The sequence below is a fragment of the Parasteatoda tepidariorum genome, chromosome 3 (assembly GCF_043381705.1).
Source record: "Parasteatoda tepidariorum isolate YZ-2023 chromosome 3, CAS_Ptep_4.0, whole genome shotgun sequence".
NCBI lineage: Eukaryota > Metazoa > Arthropoda > Arachnida > Araneae > Theridiidae > Parasteatoda > Parasteatoda tepidariorum.
In genome coordinates this window covers 74,725,239-74,748,098 of record NC_092206.1, presented here as the reverse complement: position 1 = coordinate 74,748,098, position 22,860 = coordinate 74,725,239, and the positions used below count along the sequence as shown (strand labels likewise).

The following is a 22,860-nucleotide window of genomic DNA, read 5'->3' as shown; positions in this document are numbered from 1 at the left end:
TCAAAAATTAAATTGTTCGATATACCCAGAGAAAGTAAAAATTCCGAAAGGGCATGTATTTGTGCCTGACATGTTTCTCTGAGAATGATTAAGTGTCCCTTAAATTTTAACGAAAGTTGCTATGTTAAATAAAAAGTTCTAAAGAGTGTGAAAAAAAATCGATTATATTTGATAAAAAGATGAAAATATAAAGAATAAATTATAAATAAAATAAGAACTAAAAAAAATTATAAATAAGAAACTAAAGTTAGCTTATTCTTTTCCATTCTCTTAGAAGTGATTATTTTACTTAAAAAAAGTTATCCTAATCACTGTGCTCGATTGTTATTACAAAAATTTGTATTATCGTTTTAAAATAATATGTTAAGGGCGTGCATAAGCCGATTTAACTTATAATTTTGATAATATTACTTCCTTGTTAGTGCTAGTGCTCCATTTATGATTATTCGTGCTCATATATATTTCCTTGTCACTTATATTCAATAAAATTTCTTAAATTTGTGTCATTTGTATATAATAATTCTGAATGCCTTTTTATTAATAATGCATAATTCTTATATGTCAAAAATAAAAGTGTTGGGATGTATATAATGTAATTAATGTGATTTTTATTTGACATATTTATAACAGAAATATTTATATGTTTTTATTAATAAAGCAATCAAAGAAGATGTTCAGCCACGTGATTGATCCCTTAAGAAAATAAGGTGTTTTTGGTTCTGACAGATTTTTAAAAATAACTCCTAAAGTTGATAATGTCTTGCACCAAAAATAACCTCGTTAATAAACTTCAGTTTCAACCTCATTTAAACATCACAAAATCGTCCTCATATATAACTCAGAAATAACTTTAGTTTAGATCGGGGGAAATTATTCATACCTCAAATATACGTTTTGCTTGAATTGTAAAAAAAAATAATACGTACACTTCAAAAACAACCTCTAAGCTTGTTGCTCTAAAGTTGATTTCCATCAACCTTTAAACAATCTCAAGTGTGAATAAAAACAACTTCATACACCTTAATTATACAACGTGGGAGGTATGATCTTTTAAGGTTGTTTACGAAATCAACCTTGACACCTCAAAACAATCTCATATAAACCGCAGAAATACATTAAATTTTTGTAAGGGATATCCCCGGCACAACACGCAAAAGTTGTGAGATTTTGTTTACCCTGATAGGAAATTTTTTTTGTTGAAACTGCGGATATTGCGTGGCAGTAAGAGAATTTGTTGATAGGAGTATGCTTATTTGCCATACATATTGAAGTTTAGTCGTTATTATGAAAGCCATAGCGGTAAGTGGTATGCAAATATATTAGGAAAAAAGGCACCTTTTTCATAGAAAATAATACTATATAGATGCGTCAAATTTATATTTACAAATTACACGTTGATGAGACAATTATATAAAATCTTTACACTATGTACAAAATTGAAGTTGTCTATGCTTTTTACAACTTGGAAAAAAGATGCCTCACTCCAGAAATCGGTCAGTGAGTTGCTTCCAAATGAATGTTGTTTTTTTTTTGTCTACTAGGCTTTGAAATGAATTCAGATCCATACATAAATATTTTTGAAAACATTATGTGATAGACAAATAAAAGCGCTGCTTTTCCAAACAATAACCTACAATTTTTATTTCTCATTCTTTTTAAAAGTAATAATAATATATATATTAAACAATGAGATAATATCGAAATGCTGAGGCACGTAAATTTAGTTGAAATAATTTGCCTTACAGTTTATTAACAGTTTACAAATTCTATTCACATGTTATCACATTTCCAATAAAGAATCAACCGCATCTCCTTTTTAAGATTTTTTTTTCTTCTTCCCAAGCGGCAACCTAACTTTTTCGCATGACTTCACATCCGATAAAGACTAACAAACAAGAAGAAACAATGAATCGGGACACTAACCAGAATTAGCCCAAACAATCGAGAGAATATTGTTTCGTGAACTGCGCCAGTGGTTAACTCCTATGGAAGATAGACAAATGGTTCGCGAACGATGATGAGTTCGAACGTGCCGGATATTATGGTGTGATGTTACAGATATAGTTACGAGAGTGGTAAAAATAGCTTGATTACCCAAGCAGTTTTTTATTCACTTCGAAAACACTTTTTTTTTATGCTCATCGGCAAGTGAAGTGATTTTTTACGATATCCTCTTATTGGTGAAAGTGGTTGCCGTAAATGGTTTCTTAAATCAGCTGCAAAGCTTTGATTCTTTAGAAGAATTTTATAGCTCCTTTGCTTACAGATGCATGTTTTACTACAATGGAATAAAATGCACTGAAGTTATGTGTTTTTACAATGGAATAAAATGCACTGAAGTCATGTTCTATTTTTGTGATTAACTCAAACTTTGTGTGTGATTTTCTTCTCAGAAGACAGGTGGTTTGAAAAGAAAAAGTTTGTTCCACAAAGATGGTACTTTTATGCTTTAATTGGGAATCTAAATAATCCTGTAGACAATTTACTTAGTTCAAATGAACTGAAGTCTCATGGTGTAACTTCTTGTCGTTCTCTTTTTATAAAACAAGAAAATATAGATACTGAGTCTTGAAAATTCGCATGGTAAAAGTTTCTCATATGATAATTTAAGTGTTTGAAAACAGGTAAAGATGGATATTGATTTCATGCCAATGGAAAAAGAAATTGAAAACTTGAAACTTTCAGTTAATATCAGTGACAAACCGATTTTCTTGCCAAACAGGCCATCATCGGCTACATGTGCGTTCGCTGTGTTTTGCTGTATTTTGTTTATTATCATCGGATGCTTAGGCAACTTTTTGACAATTGTGGCTTTGGCCAGATGCAAGAAACTTCGCAATGCAACAACTGCTTTTGTTGTTAGTTTAGCATCTGCTGACTTTTTATTCTGTGCATTTTGCCTACCTCTAACGGCCACGAGGTACATTTACAAGGAATGGATATTGGGTGATGAATTGTGTGCTTTGTTCCCTTTTTTCTTTTACGGGAATGTGGCTGCATCTCTCATGTCTATGACAGCTATTACTTTCAACAGGTAAGATTTTTATTTGTTTGTATCTAAATTGTACGCAAATGATACTTATCATTATGTATATTAGTATAAACAGTGTGGTGTTTGTAAGCAGCATAAAAATATTCTTACGAAATATTGAAAATGTTTATCATGTGAGCCATAATTTTATTTATTGTAGCAGAGATGCTAATTTTCTACGTTTTGCGGAGGAAAGTATTTCAGCGTTAGCAAACTTTAGATTTCTGCATTTGATTTTTGGTTCAGTAAATTTGATTAGAAGTGATTTCGCCAACTACAGCACATAAATAATTAAAACATATAAGATACAATTGAATTCAAGTCAACTTGATGTGAGACTTTTAATGCTCTTTCGTAATTAGTTTCAGAAAATTTTTCAAAATTCAGCGTCGAATTTTCTATTACTTTATAAAACGTTTTGCCCACAGTTAGCATCTCTATTGAAATCTGAGTGTAAGCACATAAAAATAAATAAATAGTGGCAATAATATTAAGGCGATATATCGTAACTTATAATGTTTATAACTTCCAGAATATTTTATTCCTAAGTCAAGATCTGAATATATCAAGATGTGAAGGTAAAAGATTATTTTAAAATTATAAATCCGTACGAAAGGCTAAATTTTCAATGAAAAAATATTATACCAGCTTTCAAGCTTTTGCAACCGCTTACGAATCCTGAAGTCAATACAACGAGCAAAGTCGTAAAATTTTTTTATTCGTTCTGAGCCTTTCAAGACGTTTTATAAGCAGGGTTGACTGAAAATGCAAATAGTGGTAGCTTGTGAAACTCAAACATTAAAAAATATTAAAATTAGCCACATTTTTAGTTCTGCCTTTCAAGATGTTTTATAAACAGGGTTGACTAAAAATGCATATAGTGGTGGCTAATGGAACTCAAACATTAAGAAATATTTAAAATAGCCACATTTTTAGTTCTGAGCCTTTCAAGACGTTTTATAAACAGGGTTGACTAAAAATGCAAATAGTTGTGGCTAATGAAACTCAAACATTAAAAAATATTAAAATTAGCCACATTTTTAGTTCTGCCTTCCAAGATGTTTTATAAACAGGGTTGACTAAATATGCAAATAGTGGTAGCTAATGAAACTCGAATGTTAAAAAATATTTAAAATAGCCACATCTTTAGTTTTGAGCTTTTCAAGACGTTTTATAAACAGGGTTGACTAAAAATGCAAATAGTGGTGGGTAATGAAACTCAAACATTAAAAAATATTAAAATTAGGCACTTTTTTACATTATTTTTTTCGTTTTACTACTGGAGGAGAATGCAAAGAATGTTTTTACTTAAACTATGAATGATTTGAAATGTAAGTCATAGTAGTAGTTAACGATTGAATAATTAAACCCGGACGACTGAAAATGCAAAAAAGTGAAAACTAATGAAATTGTATTAAAAGAAATTAAAATAAATTTTATGCAGTACATTTCTTTACGTTTAATTAAATTTACTAACATAATAAAATGTTTTCAATTTCAGTATAAATAATTTGAAATGTAAGTCATAGAGGTGAATAATAAAACAGACAATAAATAAATCAAAGTGAAAGGTGTTTCCACATTTTTAGTCGCCCGTGTCTAAAAGTCTGTATATATCAAGACGATACATTGCAAAAACTGGACAGAAGGACATTTTCAGGGATGCCTCCGCTTTCTGTTGCCTACTATGGTGAAATGTCCCGAATTCGACAGTGGTTTGTGTGATTTAACCCTTTAATGAGCCATTTATTTCTAGTAAAGGTAAATTAAAGTATTTTTGGAATTGAAATTGATATAAGAATCGTAATTGATATAAGGAAAAGAAACAAATTTAACTTATAAAAAATTAATCTAAATTTTAATGCTATTTTGTTTGGTGGTAAGTATATTTACCACGACCTATTAGAAACTTATTGACTTTTATTTTTTGTTGTTTATAAAGTAAATTTTATAGCTGCTGCAAACTTCAAAAGGAAGTATATATTTTACAACTTTTATACGTTTTCTTAAACTAACAAATGGTTACCAAATTTATTCAAACCCTCTTCAAGAAAGCTGAAATTATTAACAAATGGAAACCTAAATTAAAAGTTGTAAAAAAGTTTACCGTGGACTTTAAAAAGTGGTGGTAAGTATACTTACTTCGGCCTTCGAAAGGCTTAATGACTACCGGACAGATTTTTTAATTATAATTAAAATTCAAATACATGAAGAACTTTGACAATATCGCGGACATATCTTGATAGAAGTTATAATTAAATCTAAAGTATATCCACTCTATCAACAGCTGGACCGTGAAAAAATTTTATTACTATAATTGTTTAAAACTAATTAAGGTGTTAGGATTGGAGGAGGGGTTGAAGATTTAGAATATTTAAATGCAATGCAGTTGTGCCGTGAATTCGGCTTGGTTATCATTATAGTTTATAAGTAGTACAAGGAAATTTTGAAAGGTGACCAAGCTGGTCGCAAAGGCGGTTGTCTCTTCTAAGATAATAAAATCTAATTGCAAATTTCTTTGTTACGTTTCTATAAATTTTTTTATTTCAATATGTTTAGTATATCTGATTTTAATTTTTATCAATTATTAACGATTTGTACAAATATTGCTACAATTACATACCGCATTTTTAATATCTCTAACTGTGCATCGTAGATAACAATAACAGGGCTGTCAAATTTCAGCAGCTTTTGTAAAAATTTATTCTAGTGGTAGCTATGTTTATGTTTTAATGTATTATTTTTCATTTACTATTTAAACTTATTTTCCACACCACTGATTTGAAAGTTCATATGCAACGCCGCTTTTTTTTTTGGCTCTTTCAAGGTGAGTCTTTTAAAATGTTTGTAAATTTACCAAAATTTATGAAAGATTTGGTTTTTAAATGCGTTCCACACTATAAAAATATCTTGCAAAAAGTGTAGTATTTGGCAGGGCTGCATAAATAGTGCACCAGTCAAATCCTATCATTTTTACTTCTTTCAATAATGGATTCTGAATTAAATAAATTATTATAAATCTTTCTTCTTTTCATTTTTGACAGTAATTATAATTATAAAAAACTTCATGTTCACATGACCAAGAGCGTGAAGAGGTCGAAGGTAGTTTATTGTTTTACTGCAACTCTCTCGTTACTTAATGTTTGAAAATTGGCAAACTAATAATTTTTTCAAACAGAAAAGTTTCTGCTTAACATAATACCGAAATCAGAAAAGGCAAGGGAATTTTTTGGTAGTATTTTTTTGCTGTTCACTGTTGCCTTAAATGTTTTGGAAAACTTCCTCATTGTTAAATAGGGAAATCATTTTTCACTCAATGGTCGGGTTCGAACTCTGGCGTTAAATTGGTTGATGCGGGATTGTAACTTTTTGTATGCTTCTGAATTAGTAATTCGTTTAATAAGTCAGAAATATAAAGTTATCCTAAAAAAAATCAACGTAAACGTTATTCTTATAGTCTTCAAAATTATATTTACGAATATATCGTCATTACGACACCAGATACACTTATGAGAAAAGTTGCTTTGAGATAAATGTATTTAGTGATTTACTATTTTACTATAGTAAATCACTAAATACATTTATATAGTATAACTAAATACACATCAATAAATATATTACGTAGTAAATCACTAAAAACCTATAGTAATTCCCTGAATTGCTAATACGCGTTCTGTCACAAAACCGATACAATTCCTTTTCTCGCGTTGGCAACTAAGAACTGAAATAAAATTCAGGTTTTAATTAAATTCAGGTTCAATAATTATCAGGTTTTTTGACATCCGCTGGCTTTTTCTTCTTCTTTTTCCTTTTCTTTGTAGGAGGTTCTATGTTGTTTTTGCTAATACTTTCTGAATCAGAGGTCGAAACTTCTTTAGTCTCTTCCATATGCTGGTCTCCGTCATTGACTTCCATAGCTGGGGCGTCAGCTGATGTAGTCGGCGTTTCAGGCGTAATTTGTTGAGGTACCAGAATTGAATCGGCCGAATAATATGGTCTTACAGCTCCTTCAGGCACTTTAAAGTCGCTGAGCGTGCAATAACTTCCTCTTTTGGACCAGCAATGGAAGTGTCCATATTCATCTTCAAAAATTTCACCGGGCTTGGCATCTGGCTTTACGTAGTTGGGATATATCACCGGTATTACAATTCTCTTGGTGGGCGTGTGAGTAATCTTGCCACCACGGCGGCAGCGTCAAGATAGCATTTTTGCAGTAATTAAAATGAAATGGTCAAATCTAAACTTTACCTCCTTTGCCACATCCAAACATAATTGCAAGAGAATAAAATACGAATTACTCACTCGAAAAGGAAAATGGTCGATCAGCAGTCAGCATGAAATGGTCAGAAATCTTGAATGCAAAGTCCATGAATCCTGGTCGACGTTCACCCGAATGGCGTGATGTCAATTCAAGACCGTAATTTTTTGATTAAAAAACCTTAATTTAAAAATAAAACCGCAAGTATTTTTTTGAATTAAATATTATTATTTACACTGGTAACATAACTTGGTATTTAAAATATCTCGCTTCATTCAAAAATAAACAAAATGTCTTAACCCAATCATCAATCTTTCAAATTTGATAGAAGGATTCGATCCATGTTCTTCACTAAGGGTCGTCCATAAATAATGTCACTCTTTTTTCATAACAGACATAAACAAACAGAAAAAATGCACTTTAGTCAAAAATACCAACATTGCATGTTCGTGATTTTGGCATTGTGGCCTGCTTTTATAGAAGGATTTGACCCCTATTGTTAATTAGGTGTCGTCCATAAATAATGTCACTCTACTTTTTTTTATATTTTTGCCACTCTCTTTTGTCACTATGTTACACCTTAATCTGACCCAACCCTCTTGTCACATGTACTACACTCCTTGTCACTACGAAGGCACAATTTCTCCCAATGCTTGAATCTGTAGTTCCTTTGTCTTCTGGATTGAGTTCAAAATTACAAGGCTACGGAGTGGATCATTAATAGTCTAAAATTCAAAATCAGGTCGTCTGTTCAACGACTGTTATAAAATAAAATTGAATAGCATGAGCCGTGGTGACCCAGGGGATAGAACGCTCACCTCTCAGCCATGTAACGCGGGTTCGAATCCCAGCAATGGATGGTTGAAACAAATTCCGCACACGGCTCGTACAGACCACAGTGCAGACGTAAAATATCCTGAGTGGTAGGCGGATCAAGTGTTTGAGTCCCCTTGCCGTCAGGATAACCATGGGAGGAATACGTGGTTTTCTTCTCTCCCTGTAACGCAACTGCGCGTTTCCTCCATGAAGGAGAATTTCTCCTAGTACTTGATCCAGGAATTTGGGTTCAAAATTACAAGGCTACGGAGTTGAACATTGGTAGTCGTAAGCTCTGTCTTGGATCGGCTGTTCATCGATGGTTAAAAAATAAAACAAAATAAAATGGAGATTATATACGAGTCTTTTATTGAATTTTGGCAAACACTTGAACACTTTTTTTTAATATCTCGCAGGCCTGTTGTATATGAGTTTAAATTACTTGAATGTAAAGGTAGTTTTTTCTCCAATGCTCCCTTGGAGAATGACCTAGGTCATACAGGCATCTGAAGGGCAGATTTGTTGGCCACTCTTTCAGGAGTACCATATTAGTTGGGCCAGCGTTGCTCCCACAATAAGGACAGGTAGTACAGAGAAGAAAAGAACACCCATGCCTTGCCCGAGATTCGAACCCAGAACTTTTCTGATGCAAGGGCAGTTCCCTAACCCCTACACAGACCGATCGGCCATGTAAAGGTAGTTGAAATCATTTTAACTCACATTCATTCAAATAAAAATGAAGTATGCATATAAAAATTTCGCTACCGCATTAAATATAAAATTAAAATTACCTTTAAACCCCAAAATAATCTACAGTATTAAATTGACCTTTGTATAAATTAAAATTGGAAGACTTATGTCCACCGTTTCACATTAACTATTTAAACAGATATGTATATAGCGGGAAATCGGCAAGCTGTCCCACAGCTCTGCTCATGCTGGACGCGACCAAAGCATTTGACCGCGTCTGGCCTGAAGCATTAACTGTCAAACTAATTAATCAAAACCTACCTTTTGATATTATTAAAATCACCAACTCATACCTAACCAAAGGATCATTTCAAATAAAACTCAATGGGGAGCTTTCAAATAAAAGATTAATACGTGCTGGGGTACCACAAGGCAGTATTCTGGGCCCAGTATTGTATCTTATCTTCACAAGCGACTTCCCTAAACTATAGTAACCGTAACTATTTTATTGCGTTCTATGCTGATGACGCAGCAATTGCCATGAGATCATTAAGACCAAATCAAGCAGTTAAAAATCTTAACAGGCAAATGCCACCCATTGAACAATGGTGTTGCAACAATAAAATAGCAATCAACACCGATATTTCGCAACTAATAATTATTAGGAGGGAAAAAAATAAATAAACAGCGATGTAATCCTGTTTAACAACAAAATAGCTATCACTAATAAGGCTACTTACCTAGGGGTAACCTTCAACGACAAACTCACGTGGAATCTCCATGTGCAAAATATTATTAATAAGACCTATGCAGCGCTCAATTGCCTTAAACCGATCCTAAACGCAAATTTAACTCTCCCGATTGACTTAATACGTTTACTTTATCTAAAATGCTTACGGCCTATCCTTACATATGCCTGCCCTGCTTGGGGAAACCTTATTAACAACTCTCAGATTAATAAACTTGAGGTTGTCCAAAACAAAATACTACGACACATCACTGGTGCGCTTTGCTAACTCCTCCCAAATATAAATATGAAAAATGACCTGAAAACTGAACCAAACAGACTAAATGCTAGTTTCTATAGTAAGTCAAAAAATGCAGACCCAAGTAGCTTTAGCATCCTATTAAACAAAGAACTCATAGCTGATATGAAAAGTCACAATCCCATAACTTCATTTATGTTATCTGATTGCATATTATCCAAGTATTATAAATAGTCACCCCTATTCGTTATATATATGGATACTAGCAGAGAGTGGAAATGACCAGAAGGGTGATCCTCGACTCGCGAGTATTCCACCCATATCTTTATACACAACTTTTATATTCTATATTTAATTATGTTTGTTAGTTTTTCCTTTCAATATTTTACTGCTTTGAACCATTCTTATCACGCTTATTACAGATCTGTATATGACTCCTTTGAAAAGGAAAAGGGACCAAAGGTGATGTCTTGGATCGGGAGTTGTATACGTCCCCCCTAATATATTAGGACTATCACTTCCAGTATAAACTGATTTGTGACTTCCGCCTCTGAGTTTACGCTCGCCATTAACTCCTCTCAACTCATAGTCAACATTACAGGTGCAGCAACAACAGTTCGAGTTTAAAGGCAAACTGTCACGGTCATAAATTAAAGAACTGAACTAACTAAAGTTTTCTGAAAATTCGTTCTCATTTTAAAGCGCATTTACATTGGAAAAATTATTTCATAAAGACCTCAATTGTTTGAAGTTAAGTATTTGATATATAGAACAAGTTATGAAGGTCATTTAAAGTCAGCTAAGTCACAGTCAGAAAAAATGGGGGCAAGAGTTTTATGAGGTTTTCGTAAATTCTATAGAATTTAATTTCATATAAATTGTAGGAATGAAGTTGAGTTTTTTTTTTTTGTTACACAGATGTTTAATTTAAAAATACTTTTGGTAGATTGTAATTGGTTAAAACATTTTGTTTCCTCGAACTTTTTCTATTAGTATTTGATTTTTTTCTTGAATGTTGTTAAATAGAGTTCGACCCTGTTTAATATCTAAAAATATTATTTTCTTAGTTTCGAACCGACTAATTGAAGAAAAATTCGCTGTTGTTAAAAAAAAATTAAAATGGTATTAAAAGTTTAAAAATCGGTAAATACCTTCCGTTTGCACATCATGCAATGGAAACTTGAAAAAAAAATTCAGCTAAGTCTCGTAGCATTGGTGGATAATATACCATGCAGGAATTCCAATTTACGACTTAAAAATAACTCGAAGTTTGAAATTTTATCTGAGGTCTTTAATTTTCTTTAAGAAATTTGGTCTTTCCTCAACAAGTTCCTTGCAACCTGTAATATATGCTGGACATTTTAAATACAATTACCTCGAAGCATTATCCAGCCGACATGGCAAATCGGGATCATGTTTCTTTGTCCCATTGAGGGGTAGGACGTTTTTCTTAAAATAAAACACCACAATTATTTTAGTTTGGCTCTAGTAAAATGATTTATATTAATGAATCTTACCGTTATTTTTCCTTAGGGATATGTTGCCCTAGCACACGAAATACACTCAGCCCCAGCCGACTCACACGAACCCCCTCTCGATTTTTTGGTGCTAAGCACCCCCTCTTCTTCCCATCTCCATTCCTCCTCACTACTCCTCATCATCGATTTATTACTACAGATGAATCGGTTGATGCCGCTTAGCGGCAGCGCACCGAGATTTATGTGATTTCTACCATTCTACCAATCTTACCGTTATTTTGTGGTTAGCGGTTGAAAACAGTCCTTCAAAGTGTAAATCAGAGCTCTTGTGTGGTATTTACTCCCCCAGTGCTTCTAGACTGAAGTGAAGATGATATTAAATCACTCATCATCAGTTCTGGTACTACGAGCCTTATAGCAATACCAATGTTTTCCTGTTACTGTGTCTAACNGGGCATGGTCGCTCCTGTGTTGTATTAGCAATCGAGTGTGTGAACAAGACTGATTAGCAACAGTATGAGGAGAATAATATTGCAGTCACGAATAATAGTCACAATTGTTCACAGTGAATCATCCCTCTAACTAGGAGTGTTTAAGTCAAAGTGCGTGTTTCAGTCGATGCAGGCGTGTCACTCATGTGGGGCAAGGGTGCTGTTAATGTCCACCGTCATCTGTCAGAAGGTACCTCCTGCTAGAATCGATTTAACATGACTTATATTCTAGTGAAAGATGATCAAATAGTTGTAGTGGTAGTTACGCAACATTACTTCCCCACCCCGATAGAATCGAGTTTTCATGTCCTACTAAGTAGTTAATTGGAATATAATAGTTGTAGTGGGATCTACGCAACATCCTGAAACTGAATCGGGGTTAATACGATTCAGTTTCCTACTTTTGATACGATGAAAAGTTTTGACACTCTGGGTATAACATTTCTAGAGTCTTTTACAATAAAATTTTACACCGTAATATTTGTATAAATTGATTTATACGAAATTAGTCCTAAAAACTCAATAAAAGCAGATATCTTTAAACAAAGTTTATTAAATTGGCGAAACCAATGGGACAATATTTCAAATCAGGGAAGACGCACATACGAATTCATTAAAAAAGTTAACCACAGGAGAACCCTATCGAATTTCTATATTAATCAGAGCTTAACTAATCACGGAACCTAGGGTACGTACCAAGCAAGATTCCACAATAAAACGGATCAGTGCCAAATGTGTAGTTGTCTAGACGATCTTGAACACATATTACTTACCTGTCCGAACTTTCGGGACATCCGTAACCTATACTTTCCATCAAATCTGACTATCAATTCCATTAAGAAATTATGGACAGTCCCAAGGATAAGTAAGGGAATAGAACAGATAATTAAAAAACATTTTGAAAACAATCTTCCAGAACTGGCGGATGATTGAACATACCCTGACAGTATACTTGTTAATTAAGTGTTTCGATTGAACTCATCTTTCCATCTGTAAATGTTCACCACCCACAATATTTTCAATTTTATGTTCTCAAATGTTTTCAATTTATCATGTTAATTTTAATGTTTGTAATCAACAAGTACTCCCTGAATTCCCCCTGCCGAGGGTGAGACAGGTTTGAGTAATAAATAATATAACTAAATACACATCATTAAATATATTACATAGTAAATCACTAAAAACCTATAGTAATTCCCTGAATTGCTAATACGCATTCTGTCACAAAACCGATACAATTCCTTTTCTCGCGTTGGCAACTAAGAGCTGAAATAAAATGAACTATAAGCTGGACTAAAATCAGAAGTTAAAGAGTTCATATATCAGAGATGCCAACTTGCTTCGGACAGCAAATATATATTTTAAAGTGGTAGTTCATCATTTGTGATTCTTGGTTTAATAAAGTTAATTTAGTAGATTTTTATCCACCACTATTTCTAAATAATTCGTAGGAATATATAATTCACCACTTTTTAATATGTATGTTATGTTGTACCCTTTAAAAAACAAGCAAGAATAGTCAAATATTTACAAAATTTAGTTTAGTTATTTACCGTTCTTTTAATTATTTTGGCGTGTCCGGACCAGTTGGCATCTCTGATATATATTTGCGTTGATATATATTTTTGATTTAACTATATTTACTAATTTACACATGTTACATGATAACTGTTGATATGTTTTAGTTTTAATAGTGCTAGAAAATTTGCACAGGAGAGAAAATTCGTTTAAAAATAAAATGACAGGAAAACAGAATCAACGGCGATGGCGCCTCAGCCAAAAAAAGCAAACAACAACGTAGAGATTCTTTAATTAATCTTGTTCCTGTTGTGACTCCAAATTTTATAATTACGTATTATTCAGAAAACCTGAATTTACAGTTGTGATTGAATTTGCCCATCGATTCTAGTTAAATTTCTGTGTTAACCTTGGAACACTGCTTCCATTTTTAACTTTTCTATCAGATGTCGAATATTCTATTAAAATTAAAAATGATAGCCAATCTACTTTATATACCTTACTTTCACCTTTTACTTTAATTTAAAAATAAAACGGCAAGTGTTTTTTGAACTAAATATTATTACTTACACTGGTAGCAGCATAACTTGGTATTTTAAATATCTCGTTTTTTCCAAAAATAAACAAAATGTTATAGCACTCTCATCAATCTTTCATTTTTGATCGGACGATTCGATCCATGTTCTTTACAATGGACGGTCCAGACTTAAAGTTCTTCTTTTTTCAATATTATTTACCCCTACCGCCTTGTTACAAGTCACCTTATATTATAAAAACATATGCTTGCAGTTCAGAAACAAAACATATTTTATAAAGCAAGTTTCAAATTTTATTCAAGCGTGACACCAAATGACTGCTCTCAATTTTAAATTTCTCAGGTTTTTCTTCATTTAACGAGTTCATGATGAAATAATTGACTTGCAACTGTTGTCATGGAGTAACTAAGACATAAACAAACAGAAAAAATGCACTCTTTAGTCAAAAATACCAACATTGCATATTCGTTATTTTGGCTTTGTGACATCGATATGTATTGTTTTTATAGAAGTATTTGACCCTTATTGTTAATTAGGTGTCGTCCATAAATAATGTCACTCTACTTTTTTTATATTTTTGTCACTATGTCACACCTTAATCTAACCCAACCCCCTTGTCGCATGTAACGCAAATGCGGATTAATTCCATCAAAAAGTCCTCTACGAAGGCAACATTTCTCCCAATATCCGAGCCTGTAGTTCCTTTGTCTTCTGGATTGATGTTCAAAATTACAAGGCTACGGCGTGGAACATTAGTAGTCTGAAACTCAAAATCAGGTCTGCTGTTCAACGACTGTTATAAAATAAAATTGAATAGCATGAGCCGTGGTGGCTCAAGGGATAGCAAGCTCGCCTCTCCATCATGTAACCCGGGTTCGAATCCCAGCAATGGATGGTCGAAACGAATTACGCACACGGTTCGTACAGATCACAGTGCTGACGTAAAATATCCTGAGTGGTAGGCAGATCATGGGTTAGAGACCCCTTGCCGTCAGATTAACCATGGGAGGTTTTCGTGGTTTTTCTCTTAATGTAACGCAAATTCAGGTTAGTTCCATCAAAAAAGTTCTATATGAGGGTAAATTTCTCCCAATACTTGATCCAGGAGTTCCCTTGACTTCTGCATGCGGTACAAAATTACAAGACTACAGAGTAGAAATCTCGCCTCGCAATGATGTAACCCGAGTTCGAATCCCAGCGATGGTTTGTTAAAAAGAGTTCCGCATCAGACCATAGTGCGGACGAAAAATATCCTCAGTGGTAGACGGATCAAGTGTTAGAGTCCCCTCGTCGTCAGGATAACCATGGGAGGAATACGTGTTTTTTTTCCACTTCATAATGTAACGCAACTGCGCGTTTCCACCACGAAGGAGAATTTCTCCTAATATTTGATCCAGGAATTTGGGTTCAAAATTACAAGGCTATGGAGCTGAACTTTGGTAGTCGTAAACTAAAAAACGGCTGTTTTGGGTCGGCTGTTCAACGACGGTTAAAAAATAAAACAAAATAAAACAAAATAAAATGGAGATTATATAGGAGTCTTTTATTGAATTTTGGCAAACACTTGAACACTTTTCTTAATACCCCGCAGGCCTGTTGTATATCAGTTTAAATTACTCTAATGTAAAGGTAGTTTTTTTTTCAATGTCCCCTTGGAGAATGACCTAGGCCATACAGGCATCTGAAGGGCAGATTAGTTTGTCATTAAATGGCAATATTATCCCTACTTTATTCATCAAAATTTCTATTACTTTTAAGTAGGAATAAAAATTTTAAACTGAAATAAAAATTTTAAAAACAAATTTTTTTTAACATCCTTCAAATTGGAAAAATGTTTTAATTTCTCCCAGGTCTAAAAAAATGGGCATCAAGTCTTAACAAACATGGAGCGTATCAGTAAAATAAAAGACTTCTATCACCGCCGAAAAACATCTCTTCCCTCTAACGTCTTTTGAAAATGCTGAGCTCTATATTCTTTGTTTTCGGCCTCAGAAAAATAAAATTGTTTCCTATCTAGCCATCTTGAAAAACGTAGTTTTAATACATTTTTAATTTGTTGCTTTTAAATGTACATATATGATACGTTTATAAAAACCGCATTTATTTTTACCTGTACGTTTTTGATAAATTAAGATCAACTAATTTAATCTTAGCTTGCAATTAATGTTAATAAACGCTGCAAATTTGAAACTGAAGTTGATTATCTATAAAATATTTTAATTAAAATCCTACTTGCTTCCACTTTTTTAATTCAATTTGTTAACTGTGACGTCAAAAATAAGACATTAAAAAAAATAGCCATCCATTTTATTTATAACCAGAATAATTTCTTCAGCTGCTACTTTTGGCGTGATGTGCCTACTGTTGGCGAAAAAGTGCGCATTATGTAAAATTAGGACACTAAATAATGCCTGATTTCGAATACAAATTGTATAATGTAGGACGCACTTGGCGAAAAATGTTGGATTAAAGCTTATGTAGAACATGGTGCTTTTCTGCCTTTCAGAAATATTTTTAAGGCAAATTTTATTCCCACTCACTGCTTTCGTTTACTTTTTTGAAACATATGGTTGACCTCATTTTATTTCATAAAATGATAAACCGCATTCGAATTCCTTTTAAAATTTAAAAGAATTATTGCCTATGAAATATTACTTTCGATTGAAGGTGAACAGGCCTAAGAAAGATACATAATCTCTTGAATATATAATTAAAAGTTAATATCGGCATATTGTTCTTTTTTTTTAATTTATTCAATCACGGTGGAATTTTCTAATACATTTTTGCATTTGATTGTTATAATTCAAATTTCTAGTCATCAATCAATCTGCTTCTAAAAACCTGTTGCATTTTATCACAAAAGAAGTGTGATGAATTATTGTAAACGCTTATTCACTTAAATTGTTGTCTTTAATTCAGTTTTAAAGAATTCTTGCTTGCTTGCTTTATTTAATAAAACTGGGCACCTGGACCGCGCAGCTGCCCTAATTCCATTCATCATGAAATTTAAATACATTGAGTTACAAACATTTTGAGTTTAGCAACATTATGGTAGCTATACAAATAGGTAAAGCACTTTGCTTGAGAAATTAAAAGTTGAAATAATTATAACAATGAGAATATTTTTAAAACAATTAGTAAACATAACATATGAGTAGTAGATAAAAATAGTAAAATAACATCTGAGTATTGAATCAAATAACACATGTTGACGTAGGTGTAAACATAATTTGGAGTGTTTTTAAGAATTCAAATATTTTTTAAATAATGAATCAAATTAAAAAAATATTAATATTGGTTAGTTAAATTTTTTTTTAGTTATATAAGTTTTTATAATTCATATAATTAATATAAATTTAATAATAATCTAATTTATAATTCAGTTATATATGTTTTTTTTTACTCTTTTTACAACCTCTCGTTTAGAAATTATGTTGTGCGCCCCTAAAAAGTGGAATATGTATAACTAACTTAATTAAAATAAATAAAACATTGGAAAAAAAAATCTAATTCCATGTTTCCTTTCTTCCATATTTTGTCCTATAAGTGTAAATTATCCTAAAATAAAAAGAATATATTATTTCTGACAAATAAACTTATTTTTTTTAATTGCAAAGAATATGTAAATAGAGATTTAAATATTCATGAAATTTATCATGTCTAAAAATCTAGATACCGTAGCCTTCTTCAAGCTATCTGCGACCGCCAATGGCTTATACACTAAATTTTATGAATCTAAAATGAATCAATTTTCTGATTCTTCACTTTTTACCTATATCGCATCAACCGCCCTTGAATAAATGCGTACATTCAGACCGACCCATATGAAAGCCGTGAAAACTACTTCTTTTCGGATCTTTATACCCTTGAGTTATTTTGGGTAAAAATAAACATCAAATTAGAAATCGACACTGCTATATTTGCTTTTTTTCATTGAATCTATGAATAAATAATTAGTTCCTGCGGACACGTGGGAATTCTAATTATGGTTTACTTTTTGTGTATTTTTATTATTAGTTAGAATATTCCGCCTGGATCCGGTTATTCGAGGAATATCGGTTGTTTTATTCAGTTATGAAAGTGATTGCTTTGCATTTCGTCTTAAAATAAAAAATAAACGCTCTATAAAATTCCTGGTTAGGGTGTTGGCATACACCTGGTGTGCCGAAAAACACTTTTTCTTAAATTGCTGTTACTGATCTTTTTTTTTCGGGGAGAAGGGTCCAGTAAAAATTGCTGAAAATATTTTTCAAATCGAAAAATATTCTCTGCTATTTCTGCGTCGTCTTTAAATTTTTAAAATCTGAGTTTTTTTTAAAAGAAAAAAAAACTTGATGATGTTTTAAAACTTAATAAGCTTGATGATGTAGAAGATATATTCGCATTTTTACACTTTCCGACCCAGCCTGGCAGCAGTTTATTTTTCTTTTTATTTATTTATTTTTTTGTGGGTTAAGTAATAATCGCGAAAATAAATTTCAAATAAAAAAATATGTTTTTCTGATCCCGCAACAAACTTTCAACAATCAGAATATTTTCTTTTTAAAAAAAATAAAACTAATTATGTTATAAAACTATGTTCGATGCGAAAGTTTTCTCGTTTTGATACTTTCCGGCCCAATTAGGTAAAACGTATTCCAAAAATCCTTAGATATGTAAAACTATTTGCTTCTAAGCATTTTTACCAATTTTTATCTACCACTATTCTATAGTTATCTAAATTATAAATTATTTAATTTTCATTACACTCTGACTTGCATTCCAGTTTCCAAAAAGTACCACTTTAGGTGAAGTAGTTCAGATAAAACTCAAAATGGATGGGGAAAATAAATTGTTATGATGACCTAACACTAGTCATTAAGCTAGAAACAAATAAAGTATGCTTCTTTAGTGAGAATGCACTGTCTGAGGTTGCTGATATGTTGCATGACTAAAATTTGAAACCAACATTTGCTTCTCTACGAAGGGTTTAAAATATTTCACTCTGTTCTTGCTAAACCCACGAGGAACTTTTTTCAAGATTGTTTGAAAATCAATTGAAAAATAAACGGTTTTTCAGTTAACCATAGAACTTATAGCCGCCTATCATAAGAACTCATTTGAACCCAATGTTTCAATTTCCGAAGCATGTATTTTTCAAAAATATAAAGATTGGTAATTGAAATACTTTTTCAGTCTCATAATATGTATATGTTGGAAAATTAAAACGTTCGTGTCAACCATAAAATAATATTATAGTCATTTGATTGCGATTTTTCTTGAATTTAAAGTTTGGTCGCTCGTAATAAAATTCATTCTTATATATATATATATATATCCATTTTTATATATGTATTTATAATCACATTTTTCTCGTTTCTACGTACACACGGGAAAAGGATTACTGCCCTACCATTGAAAAAGCAATGTAAGTGCATCACTATAATGTCGAGAAAAGCCGCTTGACAATTATTTTCTTTCCTTTGCTAATGCTATAAATGCTAAAATAAAATTGCAGAAAGATTATGAAAGAAATTAATTTCCTTTAATGTTTTATGTTGCAATATGTAGTTACGAAAATGCCTAGTATATAAAAATCTAGATTTTCCTATTGCACAAGATATAAATTCTAATAGGAAATTTAATTTACCCTCTCCTAATTCATTCGATTACAGAGCTTTACTTAACTAGAAATATTGAAAAGTGGTAAAAGTTTTTTATTAATATTATTATAATTTATCTCGGAAAACATAATATTCATACCTGCCAACTTTTACGCATTTGGTGAAAAATTTTATTTCTATATTTAAAGTGGTAGTAAAGTGTATGCTTTCTATATATTCCTTACATTTATAAATTTAATTTATAATATTTTTGACCACTACTTTTAAAAAAATTAAGTATATATAATAATATGTAATACAATCATGAGAGTCCGCGTAAGCTACTTCAAAATGTAACGTATGTTTCTGCCTAAAATTGTAATATCAATTTCATTTTACTACCATTGAGGAAAATCATCCTCGAAAGGATTAAAGGCAGATATGAATACTGTATCGACTAAAATATACTAAAATTGTGACAAAAATCTGTGTTACAATCTGAAACCTACCGTTTTTAATCAAAAATTAACAACGAGTTTTTAAAAACTTGCTGTCATTTTTCCACGCTAAATTGAAACTAAATGAATAAAATTTATAATTCATTTAAACCAATTTCATTGATTTCTACTAATTTTTGAAACAAAAGTAAGCTACATTTTGAACGGTAAGCTACATTCAATAACGATAAGCTACATTTTGAAGCATGAGGTAACATAATGATAATCTTGGAGCAATATGACGGACATTTCGAATTCTTGAGGAGAACAGTTTTGGTGAAAAATATCGTGCTTCCCATGTCAAAGATGTTTCTGTGAATTGGGATGTTATTTAGTAAAAATTTCATAAATGTTTTAAGTATCGTCCTCAAAATAATATTAAGGATAAAATTGCTGTAAAATTTTCACCATTGGAAAAAATATCCAGTTTACGGAATTATCCTAAATCATTCAATTTCTTAGTTCAAGTTGTAAATTAGTTGAAATTTTTAGTCGAAAATATAAGAAGTTAGCCCATGTTTCATCAAAGTTTTTAAATTTTCTAATAGTTAGATCTACAATAGTGTATATTTTATGCTATGATATTGAGATTGCGATATATATGCGTTATTTAAAATTTGATTACTTGTTTTTAAGCCGTTTCATATTTCTCGTACAGAAAAGAAATGTTTCGAACATTTCTTAAAGCATTAAAATAGTGATAAATTTTTTCCCCATAAAGCTTGCAACATAGTACCCCAATAGGCGCAATAAATAAATTAGATTAATAAATACGAAATCTGTACCTCAAATTTGCCCAATATACAGTTGTTATTAATGATTCGAAATGGATATTTGAAATTGTTATTATTTAAAACATTTTTATCAAGAAATGTTCTGTAAAATAGGAGAGGGGTAAAATGAAATATATACTTGTATTACATGATTATATTTAATTGCAATATATTAAGTATGCTTACGATGGGCAGTAATCGCAGATCTGTTAAATTAGGACATTACTTTCATAAAGGTTATGACAAATTTGTTTTATGCGTTGCATACGAACTTTTAACCCTTTGACTACTAACGGGACTCATTTATCCTAACAAATATTTAAAAATTGCTAATGGACATATGTATCCCACCATTAAGTACGGCCGGGACATATATGTCCCAGCCTCTAAATTGATAACCGCTTGTCAGAAAAGTCCCAAATACTAAACGTGCCTTATTTGTGACTTTTTTGTCCTTTTGAATAATAAACAGGACAAAAATATCATTTTTTAAAATTCGTAGTCAAAGGGTTAAGTAATTTATATGTTATAAATAAGTTCAATTGAATAAAAAATAATCCATTAAAACCTAAACTTACGTACCACTAGAATAAATGTTTTACGAAAAGCGTAGGAAGTTGGAAGTTCGGTATCTAAATTAAGAGAAATTGGTAGTTTTGATAAAATCAAACTAGTTTTCTCCAATTTTAGTTTTAAAAGCACTGATCTGATTTATCAGAACAGTTCTTCGGTTGTTGCCTAGGAAAGAGTTAAACTCGTGTGCACTACGTGTAAAACATTTTTATATCCTTTCCTTTCTTCCAGGTTTGTTTTGATAAACTGTTATCCAATTTACAACAAGATTTACAAGAAATGGAATGTTGGCGCCATGGTAATTTTCTGTTGGGCCTTCAGCTATCTGATTTTGGTGCCAACCTTGGCTGGTTATTGGGGAAGATTTGGCTACAATGATACATCTTTTTCATGCACCATTCTCAAAACGGAAGGCAAATCTCCGAGGAAGTTCTTGTTTTCATTTGCTTTCCTGTTACCCACCATCACAATAGTTGTCTGTTACTCCTGCATCTTCTACAAAGTAAGAAGTTAAGATTCTATTAACACCTTATCATACACATTTCTCAGTGTTTCCAAAAATTGATGCAACTTTCAAGCAGTTTCTTAAGGAAAGTATTTTTATAACTTCTTCTTTACCTCTGAATAATCATTTCAGTATTCATTTCCATTCCTTGCAATACAGCAACCTGGTTTTATTATTTTTCCTTCATTCAGTTTTCAAATCTGCGAAAGTTTGTAAAGATCTTGAATTTCAATAACCAGGTTTACAAGCTGTCTCTTTTTTTCCTCAGCAGCCATGTAAATAAAGTTACTTAAACTTTGCAATAAAATTACTAAATTATTATTTAAACTATATTTTGGAGGGTAAATTCGTATACTTTGGAAGTATACCATCACCCAATGTTATAGAAGTCCAATAAACCCGGTATATAAATATAAATAATGAAAAAAATGTTTTTCTTACTAAAATATTTATTTTTAGCAAGAAACTAGTACTATGACACTCCTACGTTGATAAAATTGTATTGATATTAAAAAAAAAAATCAAGGAGCATAAGGAATATGTTTGGATCAGGTGATCAGATTAAAGAATTAAAATTACAAGTTTAATTTAAGTCATGTACCTCTGCAATGCTGCAGAATTCGTGCTTTACTGGTGAGGCATACAATTCATACTTCCAGGAATGTAGCCATACTGTCTTACTTACAGGATCCTGGTTTCCCCCGAGAGCGCTTTTAAAAACAAAAAAAATAGTGCGTAGAGTCCCTCCGCACGGAAGAAGTTAAACTTCGCAACCAGCGACGTTAATTCTAGAAGAATCAGCAGTCCTAGAAGGATCACTAGTTCTATTCAACGACTCTTTTTCCTGCTCCGCTCGCTTCCGTGCTCTGTAATCACGGTAATATTGTACATTTTTCCCTCGTCGACCTCTTGAACCAGTGCTTCTGGTTGCCTCACCTGGAAAATGTATTTGTATTAATAATGTATGTGAATGCGTCATAATGTAATTTCAAAAGAGCAAACCTAACAATCAATTGATATTCACAAGAGACGTACCTTGACATAACCTTAAATCCGTCGCATTGTCCGTGGGATTGTTTTCACTCATTTTTTACAATTGTTATCCACTAAATTTGAAAATAAAAAA

General features: G+C 31.9%; 1 protein-coding gene across 1 annotated transcript in view; it reads left to right on the top strand.

The window, feature by feature from the left end:
• Positions 1–2,176: 2,176 nt before the first annotated feature.
• LOC107445345 (protein trapped in endoderm-1) overlaps positions 2,177–22,860 on the top strand; it is a 31,688-nt gene continuing 11,004 nt past the window's right edge. Inside the window, exons 1-2 of the mRNA XM_016059714.3 lie at positions 2,177–3,034; positions 21,461–21,731. Of these exons, the coding sequence (XP_015915200.2) occupies positions 2,631–3,034; positions 21,461–21,731 (675 nt within the window). The 5' untranslated portion in view covers positions 2,177–2,630. The remainder of the gene's footprint in view (positions 3,035–21,460; positions 21,732–22,860) is intronic.